Raw genomic sequence first — 14824 nt, 5'->3', positions numbered from 1 at the left:
AATGTAGAGGAGTAAAAATTACAATATTTGCCTCTGAGATGTCGTGGAGTACAAGTATAGAGTTGCATAAAACAGAAATACTCAAGTAAAGGACAAGTACTTTGGATTTGTACTTAAGTACAGTACTTGAGTAAATGTACTTAGTTACATTCCAACACTGAATAATATACTGTGTAAATCCACTCTAAACTTTAATTTAAAGCTGTTTTTTGAGCAGTAAGCGTTTGTTTACAGTAGTGGAAGAAGTATTGAGATAATTTACTTAACTAAAAATATCAATAAACTATAAAAATACTAAGTAAAAGTCCTGCATTCAAAGTTTTACTTAAGTAGTATTAAGTATTAGCAACAAAATGTACTTACAAAAGTAAAAGTACTCTTTCTACAGATTGGACCCTGCCAGTGTTGTACTATTACAGTATATTATTGGATTATTATTATTAATGCATTAACGTAACCTGTGCTTTGCTGCTGCATTTGGTTGAGATAGAACTAACTTTAACTGCTTTATATACTGTTGGGTATAACAATGCTTCATATTTTATAAACTGATTAGATGTAAAAGCTTAACCTGCACAGTAACTATAGCTGTTAACATTAATGTAGTGCAGTAAAAAGTATATAATATTATGCATGCCTTAGACCACTCAAAAAATGTCTAATTAAAGTTGTTTATTTGAGCAGTAAGTGTGTATTACCAAAAATATTTCTCAAATCGTTAACTTACAGCGCCTGTAAAAAGTATTCAACCCCACGACTGATGTATTGAGCAGTGATAGATAGAACAAACAGTGATTAACAGTTAAATCCTTTTGTTTTTACTCTTTTTATTCCTATTCATTTTATTGCCTTTACTTCCTCTTCGCTCATGTTCATTGGCCTTATTCTCATTTTATCTGACTTGTTTGGTTTTATTTCTGTTTGTAAAGCACTTTGTAACACTGTTAAGAAAAGTGCTACATAAATAAAGTTTATTATTATTATTAAATGCCAAAAACAAATCTACAAAACCGATCGGAATTAAGAATGAATGAAAAATAATACAAAGCAGATTTTGGAAAGCAATGTGTGTAATACAATACTTCCAAGATGTCAAAAGTTCAAGTCTTATTTATGATGTGCAAAATGCAAAATGAAAAGGTTTAGTGCACAATATACAATCATCTGTCGTGTCAAACCCAGGTCTGATTACATGTTGTCTCTGCAACAGCAAACTTCTGATCAGTGCAGGAATCGCCACCTTGTAGTCCAACTTCAAAATCAGTTTGCCTACTTTTGTTCCGGTGGCCTGGTGGTCGAGACAGATTCCATATAAGTGCAATGTCCTCCTTTGTTGCATGTCGTACCCTCTCTCTCTCTCTCCCCATGTTTCCGGTCTGTATCGACACTGTCGCTATCTAATAAAAAAATCATCTAAAAACAAAACATTTCAGAAAATGGCCAGTAAATGTTGTGCACCCCAGGTAAGTTCTGTAAAAGCTAGAATAAAGATTTATTTGATGGTGTTTTGTTTAAATTAAAGCTGTATGTAAAGTTTCCCTTCTAGTGAATGAGAACAGTGGGTCACTCAGTTGTTAAGAGCTGTTTATCCACCTAAAATCATTTGTTTGGAAATTTTCATCGGTGAGTTTTAGTGTCCCACGATGATCAAACTGCCGTTTTCCGAGGCTTTTCTGCTCTGATATGAAGAAAAAAAAATGTCTGGGGAAAAAAGGTTCTCCTTTATTTGGCAAGTAAACAAGTTTGGAAAATATCAGCTTCACCAGCTACAGTTTAAAAATAACAGTCTGGCCTTCAAATCTCCACAAGGACCAAACCTCATCCATAGTATCTCTTTAAAGACACTTTAAAAAAGATAATTAGCAGCCAGTAACTTTGCCCGTCTGTGGACTCTGCACGGTTAACCTCAACATGGAGGCTGGCTGGTCTCAGGTCAGTATACGTCCCTTAAAGATGTGATGGTGAGGGATCTGGTGAGTTCTGCAACGCTGGTGGGACGCCACGCGTTAAAACTGACCGTCCTGTTTCTAGAAATCATCAGGAAGCCGTTGGAGCTGAAGCGTCCTGGGATGTTTCCCACATCGAGCCACACAAAAGGAGCCACAGAGGCAGAGTGGAGAGTGACAGAGTATCCTGTCTTATCCGCCTGCACCTTCGCCTGCGGGGAAAGACACACTGTGTTTGTAACGAGTGAATATGAGAATAAACGTAAGACAATCAGTAGCAAGTAAACAAAATTTTGAAGTGCCCAATTTAGTCCAATAAAGTGTCATCTTAAAGTCTGATCAACAATGTGGTGGCCTTGATACCTTTGTTGCATATCTTCCCTTTGCTTCCCTCAATTTTCTGCCTCGTTTTCAGGGGCAGACTTCACCATTAGGCAAGGTAGGCAACTGCCTTGGGCCCCCCAACTACGACGGCCCCTAATAGTTATAGATTTATTATGATGATGTTTAGATTTTAAAAATATAAAATGGTGTTACTATTCTAACCCCCCAAAAGATTAAGGGACTATTCCTTCACTGCTTCCATGCATTATTTCAAATCTGTGTATAAATAAATAAAACAATGGTTAATGTCCTTTGGAACAAGGTGTCTTACTGTGATGTTGGGTCTCTGGAGTTCCTGAGCGTCTTTGGGTGAGCAGAGGAAGTGGTGGTTGGTGGGACCCTGCTGGCCGCTGCTGTCCTCCAGGTGAAAGGTGAGCAGGCAGGTGAAGCGGGTGCAGCGTCCACAACCTGCCAGCAGGGCGGTGACTGGCTGGTTAAAAATGACCACAGCGCTGCCTCCAGGGACCAGGAGCAGCTCCGACTTCAGTGTGCACACTGGATCCAGATCAGTCCAGGAGTACACGATCACCTGATCGACAAAACAACAGACCGGTTTCTGCTGGTGTAGCAGACCAATGACCACACATTTAAATGAAATTAGACACATTACTGAAATGGAGGATGATTTAAGCAAGAAACTGTTGTTAGCATTAGTTTTTGAGCTTTTGAATTGAATGTAGGACTGAGCAATATTTCTTCTTTTATTAGAAATATACTGTGGTCATAGAGATAGTGACACTGTGCTATTGTGATACACTTTTTTTTATTAATGAGAAACTCTCACAAAAACAAATTTGAAACAAACTTGGCAATAAGTACAGTTTTATCAGTTGTACTCCATCTTCATTTTATTTTGCCATACAGTGCAACACTTGATTTTGTGCCATTATTTAGCAATTAGTGGATAATGTGAGATATGGATAACAAAGGGCTGAGATTTAGTGTTTTGTGATATGAATTTAGCCTCTATTGCCAAAATTGAACCTTGAAATGTCAACATGTAACCAGTCTCATTTAAACTTAAAGCAAACTATCGCATGTTAGCAGCTTAAATCCAAAAATACACAGTACTGGTCTTCAAAACCCATATTGTTCAAACTCTAGGGTTAAATTTACTTTTGGAAATTGTGTTTCTATTTTTATTTTAATGAAATTCTGCACAGAAAATTTCAAAAGTAAGTATAGTATGAACTACACAAGGAGGAAACGTGAAAAGTAATGAATGAAACAGATAAAAAAACGTATTGCAAACTTTTGATCATTTCTAACCATTGAGGCAAACAATTAATTAAATGCCTGTTTTTTTATCCTGTTTTCTGTTAATGCATTCTAGTTTTATTATCTGCACAGCATTACGTAGAAACTGTAAGACCCTGGACTGCCTCACTGAACACGCTTTCAGTTGTTTGTTTAGGAGGGATGCACTTTTTTTATGACATCTAGCTCTTGTTCCTTTAGAGTTTGAATGCACTTATTGTAAGTCGTTTGGACAAAAGCGCCTGCAAAATGAATGTTATGTAAAGATACAGTTTACCATTGAAAACATACCACAGCCCTGAGCTTCAGGTCGTGACTCAGGTCCGAGACGGCGTAGATGAACAGTGTGTCGTCATCCTCAAAGCTGACAGGCAGGACGGCGGCAAAGAAGTTCTGTGCAAAATAATGCAGCATTTTCCACTTCCCACCAAACTCTGTACACGCACCAGGAAATTATATGTGATTATTTTGCAACAGTGACCTCTAATCCCAAGTAATAAGTACATTCATTACACAACAAATTATTTATATTGATCATAAATATATTTCCATTATAACATACTTTTCTCACTGCCACATCTCTACAAGTGTTGAATGCAGGAGTCCAAAATATATATCTGCTGAGTGGGCGTTCACTCACCGATCGACGACCAGGAAGGCGCCTGCCAGATATCATTGAGCTGCCAGTAGAGAGCGCCCATAGTGTGACCTTTGCCCTCAATGATCTCACTCTGACTTCGTCGATAAAACTCTGTCTGAGTCTTTACACACTGAGCCTGCATGACCTGGACATGAAATATGATCATTACTACATGTTAACAGTGTTTAAATTGGCTTGATGGTTTACAGGTTTTACAACAAGTTTTGCATAGCGGACTATTTTAATATCGTCAAATTATTTACAAGAAAAAAAACAAAAAACTGATCTTGCGTACATGAACAAAAACTTGTTGTTGGGGTCATGAGAGTGAGTGGTGGGGAAATATGCACCAAGTTCAAGGAAATTACCACAAAAATACCCTATAAAGTTATGAATATTATCCAGATTTTTTGCTGAATCATATGGTTCCCTCCCAGCCCAGAAGCAAATGTTCCGAAGCTTGGTTAAATAAAACAATCTCAGGCCATTAGCCTGTTAGATTTGCATCTAAAGTAATACTCCACAAACTAATCTATATTTTTAGTACCAAATATTCACATCTACAGGCTTGAAAGAAGGCTACTAAAAGTTGGTAGCTTGGCAGTTAGCTTACTGTGTACTGAGCTATATTTTGGCAAAAATATGACTGGGCTCATACTGGGCATAGAGAAGTGGCTTCTGCTGCAGGAGTGGTCCGAAAAGTTCCTATGGACATTTTGATGCCTGTTCAGCCACAGCAGACATTTTGACTTATCATAAAGGGGAATCCCAGGTGTTACTAATAACATTAATGATGGTTCTGTTCTAAGTGTCCCAGTATATGACAGTGTGACAGTTAGTCAGCATGCACAATACTAGGACTCTGAAACTGAAGCAGCTAAATGGAATTCAGCCGTCATTAATGTGATTGTTAACACCTGTGCTTTTCTTAGTGTGAGATGTCAAAATGTCTTATGTGAAAAGGGCATGATGGAGCACATTGAAGAAACTACTATATTTTAACAGCCAGATATGAAGCCTACAGGTGTGAGCTTGATACCAAAAATAAATATTTAAATAGCAAAATGCAAAACCTACTGCTTTACAGAAGTGAGTGACACTCCATCCAGAGAGAACTGAAAACTCACTGTTTCTTAAATGGTCACAGATTGGTAGACATAAATGGGCTATATACATTTTTTACATTACTTGACTTAACTCTAAATACCATCTGAAGCTACTGTACCTGTGCACAAACTTGCCCCATGCAGTTTTACCTGAGTGATGTACAGAGTATCTGTAAATCTTTTCAAGGGATCTGTGGAGTTTGGCAGGTTGAAATGTAAAGCTGCCTGCAGTAACATCTGCTGGTTCCCACTCTCATGGTGCTGACGATGGGAAGTGAAATTACTGTTGTAGCTCCAGTCTTCTTTTATGGAAACCTGAAACATCAGAAAATAGCCAAAAACTTTAGACCACCTAAAAAAAAAAGAAAACAATAAAACTAAAGGCTTCTACCTCTTAACTCCTGTTTCAATTTATTTTTTATTTTTTTAGGGTTAGTCTTTTTGTAATTATTTCACCATGTTTAATTTCTCTTTAATAACTTTTAAATTTTTTCGTCACTGTTTTATCTGATGTAGCTTTCTTTTCTTTTCTTTTCTTTTCTTTTCTTTTCTTATCTCTTCCTGTTTTCAGATTTTAAATACAAATCTTCTGGTAAATTCATCAGGAAAAACAAAACACGAATGGAAGGTTTATTCAGTCACCGGCTGCAGGGTGGAGAAGGAAGGCCAGGACTGGAAGCCATATTCAGAGGCGAAGCGCGTTCGAGGGAAAGTCCGCCAATCCCAGCAGTCCAGGATGTAGCTGTAGAAATGTGTGTCCCCGTAGTGAGGGTCGTAGGGGTTCACTGCCACCCATCCTTCCTGCTCCGATTCAGCCCCGTTTGTCGGACTGGAGACGAGGAACGGGCGACTCTGGTCCTCCTGAAGGACATATTAGACGCTCACTTCTTAGCCTTTTGTATATATTTTCTTATTATATTAATTATAAAACAATAAATCATCAGACTGCATATTACACTTTTAACCATGTAATCTGTAACCGTTTAAAACATAAATCCTTACAACTTTTCTTAAACATGACATATGATTTGACTCTCACCTCTTGAACTATCGCCTTTATGTTGTTCACATACAGTGTCACATAATCTTTCAGGTATGTAGGCCTCTGGGAAACTGGGATGCCGAACCAGTCTGTCGCCAGAGCAGCTTCGTTTTCATTGTTCCCACTCCAAATTATTATGGAAGGGTGAGACTTGAGGCGCTGAACCTGATGAGTAAACACAAAATAAAAGTGAGTACATTTATGGTCAGTACAGGATGCGACAACAACTTTTGGGAAACTTAAATGGTAAATGAACTGTACTTGTACAGCGCCTTTCTAGTCTTCCGATCACTCAAAGCACTTCACAATACATTTCACATTCACCCCATTCACACACATTCATACACTAGTCATCAGTCCAAAGAAACTAATCATTCTCACACACACACACACCAAAGGCACAGCCCTCGGGAGCAATTTTGGGGTTCAGTATCTTGCCCAAGGATACTTCGACATGCCGACTTTCCGATTAGTGGATGACCCGCTCTACCACTAAGCCACAGCTGCCATTAAGCTGCAACTCTCGTTATTTTACATTCAGTGGAGAGACAGTCACAGTGGATGTCATGATAGGATGAAAATAAAAAAGAATATTTTGGTTTGGTTAATTTACCATCTAAAAATGTGTTTTGATTTAACATACTTTGGACAGAAACACTGAAGGTGAAGTACCACTTTTCTTAATCTTTCCATGTGGTTCTACATAGTTTCCAGATATGACATCTTCTAAAATAATGAAAATAAAATTAAATAAAATCACATCTTACCTGGTGGACGACCTCTTCTCTTACAGTGTGTATGAAGTCTTCCTCAGTGGGATACATGGCACAGGCAAACATGAAGTCCTGCCAAATCTAAAGACACATATCTATCTAAACACTTTGAGCATCCATCTGTTCCATCTACAATATGTTCATGAGTCATAGTGGTGTTATGCAATCAAAATCATATAGAAATATAGTCATCTGTTCTAAAATGGCCCTGCATTTTTTCAGTAATGATATACTAACATGTACTGTACAGGAACACAAGGACTCCCAATAGTGCAAAGCCTATGAGCCCATTACACAATAAAACAGTAAACATAGATCAGTTGAGCAGGCAGCATTGGCAGCAAATATACTTTACATCACAATTTCTTTTCTGTATAAAACGTCATGAGTCAAAGAGGTTCAACAAATATAAGGAAGTGCAGATGTATTTTTGTTAAAATGCATGTTATGTTGAGTGCATATACAGAGTTCCCCACATTCAGAGGCAACTTTAACAAATGCTATAACACTGACATTTTCACTGTAGCAGATGTCCAGTGTTATAGAGTTATGTTGTCTGTTAGAATAATCAGATAAAATTAAATCTCACAGGCTAAAACATGTAATTTATCAACAAACAGAAACCTGCTACAAACAAATGACACTGAGGCAGAAGACCTGTAATGTGTTAAGACCACATTTCCCATAAACCCCAGTGGACTTCCCCCATTCCTCCACATGCTTTCAATTTCTTTTTATGCTGATGATAGTCTCCTGTTTTATAACTAATGTCAAAAAGTAAATGTGGCTAAATGATTTCAGGGTTTATTTTGCAACTGTAACTACTAGTACAAAGATTTAGCAATGTGTTTTGTCTCATTGAGAGATTTGTCTACATTATGATATTGTTATTTTAAATTTTACATTTGTGGTGATATTAATATTGATAAGTAATATTGATAACACTAGAGGATAATGGTAGTTACCATGATTCCCATCTCATCACAGATGCTGTAGAAAAGGTCCTGTTCATACACTCCTCCTCCCCAGACCCTGAGGGCGTTCATGCTCGCATCCACGGCTGACTGCAACAAGTTCCTTAAGCTGCAGGGCAAACAGAGAGCATAGTAGCTCCATTATTAATGTATTTATAACTGAATCAAACTCCTGTCCTGTGATTTCAAGTCAGAAAAAAACCATACAGAGACACAGAAAGAAGAAAAACAGGAGGAGAATAGTTTCCCTTAGAATATTCTCATAATTAGTGATCAGTATTCACCTCACCAGGCAGGACTCAAGTGCAACAATTTAAAAAGCAGCTTTTCAAACTAAACTCACACAGCAGGGGTGACTTGGTCCTGGAAGGAGTGGGCTGGGATCCAGTTGGAGCCTTTGAGGAAAATTGGTTTCCCATTGATGTGGAAATAAAAGCTCAAGCCTGGAGACCCAACAACTGGCTCCTGGACAAGTTCTACTGTGCGAAAATACACCTGCAGGAGACATTTTCATCAAACAGTGAAACACTAAAACTTTAATGGCAAAAAAGCACCGACGTCTATGAATTCACTTTCACCTCTGTGGCACCTCAACAGTGATAGGAAATTTCAGTAAAGCGCAATGGATGTGAAAATGTTTTCTTCAAGTAGAAAAAAAATTGAACCTCAGCATCCAGAAACATGTTGGTAAACTGCTCACACCAAATTTACAGTTTAAATTCCTCAGTTTGATTTCCTAAATGGAGAGCTTCAATCAATCAGTGTGTTTAGCATAGTACAATATAGGTGACGGAAAAAACATTTAATCCTTCAGACTGAATCAGGATTATCATTAATTCTGCTGTTTTATTGGCTCTTTACAGATATGGTGTATGCTGTGGTGTCTGTGTATTATAACTTAGACAGTATTTAATACCTTCTATGTATCATGAGTATAATCTAATCTCCTGTTGGATGTCAAATTAAGCAGCTAGAAATGAAAAAGAAGTTCCTTCTCATTTTATCTCGTTTTCAGAGTGAAGAGGTGGAGATATGTGGGCTTTTGAAGAGCAAACTAGGAATTTAAGCTAATACAAGCACAGTGTCATGGATAAATACATCAGCTAAATATGCCTAAATAAAATATGAGGAAGATGTAAGTGTTGACAGGCAGTGAACTGACCTTAGATTCTGTATTCAGGATTAAAAATCCATCCTGAAAGCCTCTGACAATGAGATGGTAAAAGGGTTGGTCACCGTGTCCGTTGGGCCACCATAGCTTCACCTGGCTACTCTGGAAGAAGAAGAAAAAGCTCTCAAAACTTCAACACAAGTGGTTACAAACTGATTTTTTACTGCTGAACATAATTCAGAGATACTGAGGAGAGTCATTGCTGTCACAACACACTCAGTGTGGTATGTTTCAATGCAGTTTAGGAAGACTGTTGCTGACACAGTTGCAACAACATACATTTCTTAAGAAGGGTAACTAACATTTTAACAGGGCAGCCTTTTCAAAACTTTAATTCACTGTACAACTTCTCTGGCTCGCACCGGATTGACACAGGTGAAAATTCCTTTCCAACTTCAAACTTCAACAGTTTGACTGCACTGTATCGAGTACCGTGTTGACGTGTAAGGTGAAGTTGTTTGTGGTCTTTCCTGGCAGAAACTGTGTCTGGAAGGTCTGCTCTGAGTCCAGCTCCGGTACGGAGAGCGTGATTTGGCCATTTGTTGTCTGAACCGCATCAACAAGAAGCTGAACCTGAACTCTCCATTGAGAGAGGTCCAAATCTAGACAGACAAACAGATTATATAGATTTTAAATAAAAACACATTTAATTATTCCACATAGGGTGAGTGGGGTGAGACAATGTAATGCTGGCAGAAAAAGAAAATGGAAAGATGCAACAACTTTTAATTTATTCTGGAAAACAAAGTCATACTTATTTCTCTTTTATACAACTATACAAATATTTGTATTTGTATATTTGTAAAATAAAATTCCCATCTACACTCAGTTGCTAAATCTATTACAGTCTAATACAACAGTCCTGCAATAAATCCTCCCTTCGTGTTATAATGTTCAGTTTTTAACTGTTTTGGAAGGTGTTGATTCAACCTTGTGGTCATTTTGGAGGCTGCAGTTTGTGGTGCTGTTGAATTTTATTGTGTTATGCTATTCTATTATTTTGTCCATCCCATATATATATATATATATATAAATAATGATAATGCAGTACATTTTACTTAATTTCAAGGCAACTCTCACTTCCAGAATAAATCAAACCACCCACTTTATTTGTTGAGCTACTGCTCTTATGCAACAGATAAATAATTTACACTTTCTATCAGATGAGAGCAGCTCCTGTTTTTTTCAAATTTTGCCTCAAAGCATCCCCGTTTATGTTTAAAAGTATTCCTTATTTTTTGTAGTTTTAACCAACAAACGGTTGGTGATAAAGATTAGATGGGACTTACTGTATAGAGGAACAGAGGAAACCTGGATGAGCTGCAGGACATCAAACGCCTCCAGCTGCACTCCCTTCCACAGTCCCATCGTGGGGAACGAAGGCCCCCAATCCCAACTGAAAGAGCTTTGCTCCTTCACCAAAACAGAGATATTGAACTTTAGATGTACAGTGATATGAATACTGTTAAAATGTAAGTGCTCTTAAGGGTGTGAGACTTTGTTCTGCATATTTAGTTAATTCAGTAAAATGTAAACATCAGAAAATAAGGAAGAAAGTGCTGGTTGGGGTGAGATGAAGGTCAGTGTTTAGTGAAGGTGCACGACTAAAACGTCTGCACAATGAAAGGATCAGAATTGCTAGAAGAAACTCGAAATCATTAATACATTGGCGCCTAAGTTAAAGGCGGATGTACAAAAATAAAAAAAGACTGTAAACTACAAGACTTTTTCAGTGTTCTGAAAAACATGTAAAACTTGTATCTAAATAAATCAAGATTCTAATATCCATTCAGTATGATGTTTTACTGACTGTACATACATATGTTCACCATAAAGTCACCTTTCAAATCAGACAGAGATCATCCTGATTTTTAGCATAAAAACCATCCTCTTCCCTGCCTTACCAGTTTGGGGAAAAACAGGCTTTTAAATTTAATCCAGTCCTATTACCGATGTCACCAGAATAGCTTCTAAAGACTGGGATCTGGTGTATAAAAATGTTTCTGTTTTGACTGAGACTGTTTTACATTCAGGTTTCCAGAGGAGAGGTAAAACAAGGTAGGACATGCTTACTTTTCTGATGAAATTGACATGACATTCCCCCTTCTGGACATCTGGAGGACATTCAGGAGGAACTCTGTAGGCCGAGTGAGCTTTCCGCTGCTCAGACGCATAAAGAACTGGAGACAACAAGCTAACATTCAGCACATTATCCTCGTCCTTCAGCAAGTCTCTGACTGGGAAGTCCTACACGCCGAGAACAGATGGTATTTCAAAGAAAGCAAACAAATGATGCATTGACGTAGAAGAAAATGTGTAGAGTGCATTGTGAACTGCTTATTTTCCAGTGAACACACATATCTACGAAACATGTTGTCCGTCTTCCCGACAATAATCCCATTGAGCCAAATCGAAGCTGCAGTGTCAATGCCGTCAAAGACAAGCAGCACCTTCTGTTTGGCCCTGTTAATGCAGAGAAAGTGAGTCAGGAACAGGATACAGAAAATGCTGTAAAAAATAATATAAATCATTATACTGACCTCAGCTGGGTAAACCCAATAAATGTGGTTGTGTAAGTCCAGTTGTCAAGGGCAACCCACCGATAGGACACATCGTTGAACCTGAAATATGGATCCTGAAAGAAAAGTAAAGTACTTTAGTAAATTTACTTTCATTCCTCTCTTAGATTATGGATGTAAAAATGTGTTTAAAGTTTAATATGGGTTTTTACTGACATCTGCTGCAGATACTGTAGCATGTGCTCACATTGTCAAGCCAAATAAAAGGGCGTAGCCAGGATTTAGGAAATACTGAGGTCATAAGTTCAAGGTCTGCACCACACCTCAAGAAAACTTTGGCCACAAACCGAAAAAAAATGTTAAATGTACAAATTATTTTTGTTTTTCCTGTAGATTTTAATAAAATTAATAGTGGAAATACTGAATCCTTTTTTGGCCTAAAAGTATCAAATTTAAATATACAGCCTAAAAAATACTGGGATCACCCTGATAAAATATCCAGCAAGTGTTAAAAAAAAATGTACGTCCCTGTTGTATTGTATTGTAGAAAAACACAAAAATTCCTTGCAAAAAATAAAGTCTTGGATAGATGTTGTCATGTATGTTATATGTAGACATTTAAAGTCAGTGAGGCCAGTTACATGCGGGGGTTTTCTCTCTTTTCTCTCTACCTGTATTAGTTTCATATATTAAGACATTATTTCACAGGCAAGAGGACGATTAACAGGTACCAAAAACAAAATGTTGCCTGACAGCAGAGTCTGGTTAAGGACTTTTCCACAGACAACCAGAGCTTTACTGACCAAACCAATTTAAACAAAGTACCACAGCCACCTAGTCAATATTTAACTTTAATGAAAGTCAAAGTGGTGCAAGAAGTATTGAGATATGTCCCTTAAGATATCAATACCACAAAGGTGAAAGTCCAACATTCATAATTTTAATTGAAGTAGATGTGCAGAAGTATTAGAGACAAAATATACTTAAAGTATCAAAAGTAAAAGTGCTCAGAATGGCCTATATAAGATTGTTATATTGTATCATTAAATTATAAGTTCTAATGCTTTAACATATAAGCAGCATTTTGATGTTGCAGCTGCTCAAGAATATGTTAATTTTACCTATTTTACATACTGTTGGGTGTGTTAATCTATAACAAAACATACATGACATTTCCCACTGAAATGTAGCATGCGTGTAAGTATACAGTAACATAAAACGGAAATAGTCAAGTAAAGTACCTCAAAATTGTACTTAAGTACAGTACTTGAAACCCAGCATCAGGTCACTATTCGCTCTAGCAGGAGTCAGGCTAAAATTTACTTCATTGACTCAGAGTACTTACTGCTAGAGGTGGAAGAAGTATTAAGATCTTTTACTTAAGTAAAAGTACCGATACAACAATGTAAAAATACTCCATTACAAGTAAAAGTCCTGCATTCAAAATCAAATAAGTATTATTTGCTAAATGTACTTAAAGTATCAAAAGTAAAAGTACTCGTTCCACAGTAAAATGATCCCTGTGTCTGTTATTTTACTATATATTTTATCATTAGATTATTAATACTGATGCATCAGTGTGTAAGTAGCATTTTACTGTTGTAGCTGCTCGATGCGGAGCTAGTTTTAACTTCTTTACATACAGTTAGCTAGTTTAGTCCAGTTCAGGTTCCCAACCTAGGGGTCGGACCCCTCCAAAGGGTCACCAGATAAATCTGAGGGTTTTCAGTTTTTGGAGTTTAGAGGGGAAATGTCTCTTTGGTGGAACTGCACACAACTCATGGTCACTGCATTAATCTAAAACATTACATTGCGTTTTATAATCTATAAGCTAGTAACCAAAGTTGTCAAATAAATGTAGTTAAGAAAAAAGTACCCCAAAATTGTATTCAAGTACAATACTTAACTAAATGTAGCACTGGTTACTGCATAAATAATGACTGCTGTACCTTCAAAATAAAGTAAAATAAAGGGAATAGTTCATTTCAAGTCAATTTTATTTATATAGCCCAATATCACAAATTGCTTCAAGGGGTTTTACAGTCTGTGCAGCATACACAACACCCTGTGTCCTCGGTCTGACATTAAGGTGTAGTTATATTCAGGTAGTCACTAATGTACCCACCTGGATGTATCCCTGTTGCTGCAGAGCTGAATGAACACACCCAGGCACCTCTGCAGGCAGCGACAGTGACCCGTTGGAGTTTGAGAGACTCCATTTACCGTTCAGACTCAGAGTTTGTTGCTGCTCCGCCACTGCAGAAAATCCGGATAAAACCCCGAAAAACAAACACAACAAAACACCAAAAACACAAATGTAAATGTTTCCACACGGAGTCATAGTTTTTGGTTTGTTGTAGGCATGGTAACTAACGGGAATACGCTTCAAAAGTGTACTATCTGCGGTTCGTTGTGTTTACTGAACGGGCGCTTCCTTGTTTGTCATGTGACCCTCCCCCCTCGTAGCAGTCAGCTGATCAGAGTTGTTGCACGAGGGACAAGTCTTGGCGCGGAAAGGTTTCACATTTTCGGATGTGTTTTAAGATCTGTCTTTAAACTTTAAAGATAATTATGGCACAGCCAGTAGTGGAAGAAGTATTCACATCCTTTATTTAAGTAAAAGTACTAATACCGCACTGAGAGAATACTCCACTACAAGTTAAAGTCCTGCATTCAAAATCAAATTAAGTAAAAGTATGTAAGTATTAGCAGCAAAATTTAATTGAAGTATCAAAAGTACTCATTGTGCAGAAAAATAAGTGCTGCTTCTCAACTTCGTGTTAAGATTAAGATTTTTAAAGATAAAAATAATGTAATTTTTTGTACTGTTGAACAAAAACAGGTTTAATGGTCCGTTTTGATAATATTGAACAAACACTTCATGTTCATAATTATTGATATGGTCATCAGTTTTGGAAAACCTAGAGATTCATATTGTATAAACATCATATTTAATTACCCTGGCAGAAAAGGTATTTATCTATATTTAAAGTTAAAACTGCTCTAGTGTAA

General features: G+C 37.3%; 1 protein-coding gene across 3 annotated transcripts; it reads right to left on the bottom strand.

Annotated features, from left to right (window-relative positions):
* Positions 1-657: 657 nt before the first annotated feature.
* manba (mannosidase, beta A, lysosomal) lies at positions 658-14327 on the bottom strand. 3 transcript variants are annotated; one of them, XM_044166829.1, is made up of 17 exons: positions 13938-14327; positions 11834-11928; positions 11651-11756; positions 11367-11540; positions 10583-10706; positions 9726-9895; positions 9285-9395; positions 8466-8617; positions 8114-8231; positions 7143-7229; positions 6373-6540; positions 5976-6194; positions 5484-5648; positions 4228-4372; positions 3879-4021; positions 2602-2889; positions 658-2158 (listed from the first exon to the last, which is right to left on the bottom strand). In XM_044166829.1, exons 1-17 carry the CDS (start codon positions 14151-14153, stop codon positions 1934-1936), a joined length of 2706 nt encoding a protein of 901 aa, XP_044022764.1. In that variant the 5' UTR covers positions 14154-14327; the 3' UTR covers positions 658-1933. The 3 variants fall into 3 exon arrangements, with proteins under 3 accessions (XP_044022764.1, XP_044022765.1, XP_044022766.1); XM_044166830.1 differs by having other exon boundaries at positions 2602-2886; XM_044166831.1 differs by having other exon boundaries at positions 2602-2859; positions 13938-14325.
* Positions 14328-14824: the final 497 nt, after the last annotated feature.

Source organism: Siniperca chuatsi, linkage group LG15 (genome assembly GCF_020085105.1).
Source record: "Siniperca chuatsi isolate FFG_IHB_CAS linkage group LG15, ASM2008510v1, whole genome shotgun sequence".
Lineage (NCBI taxonomy): Eukaryota > Metazoa > Chordata > Actinopteri > Centrarchiformes > Sinipercidae > Siniperca > Siniperca chuatsi.
The sequence above is the reverse complement of the archived record's forward strand: the minus strand, read 5'-3'. Positions and strand labels throughout refer to the sequence as shown.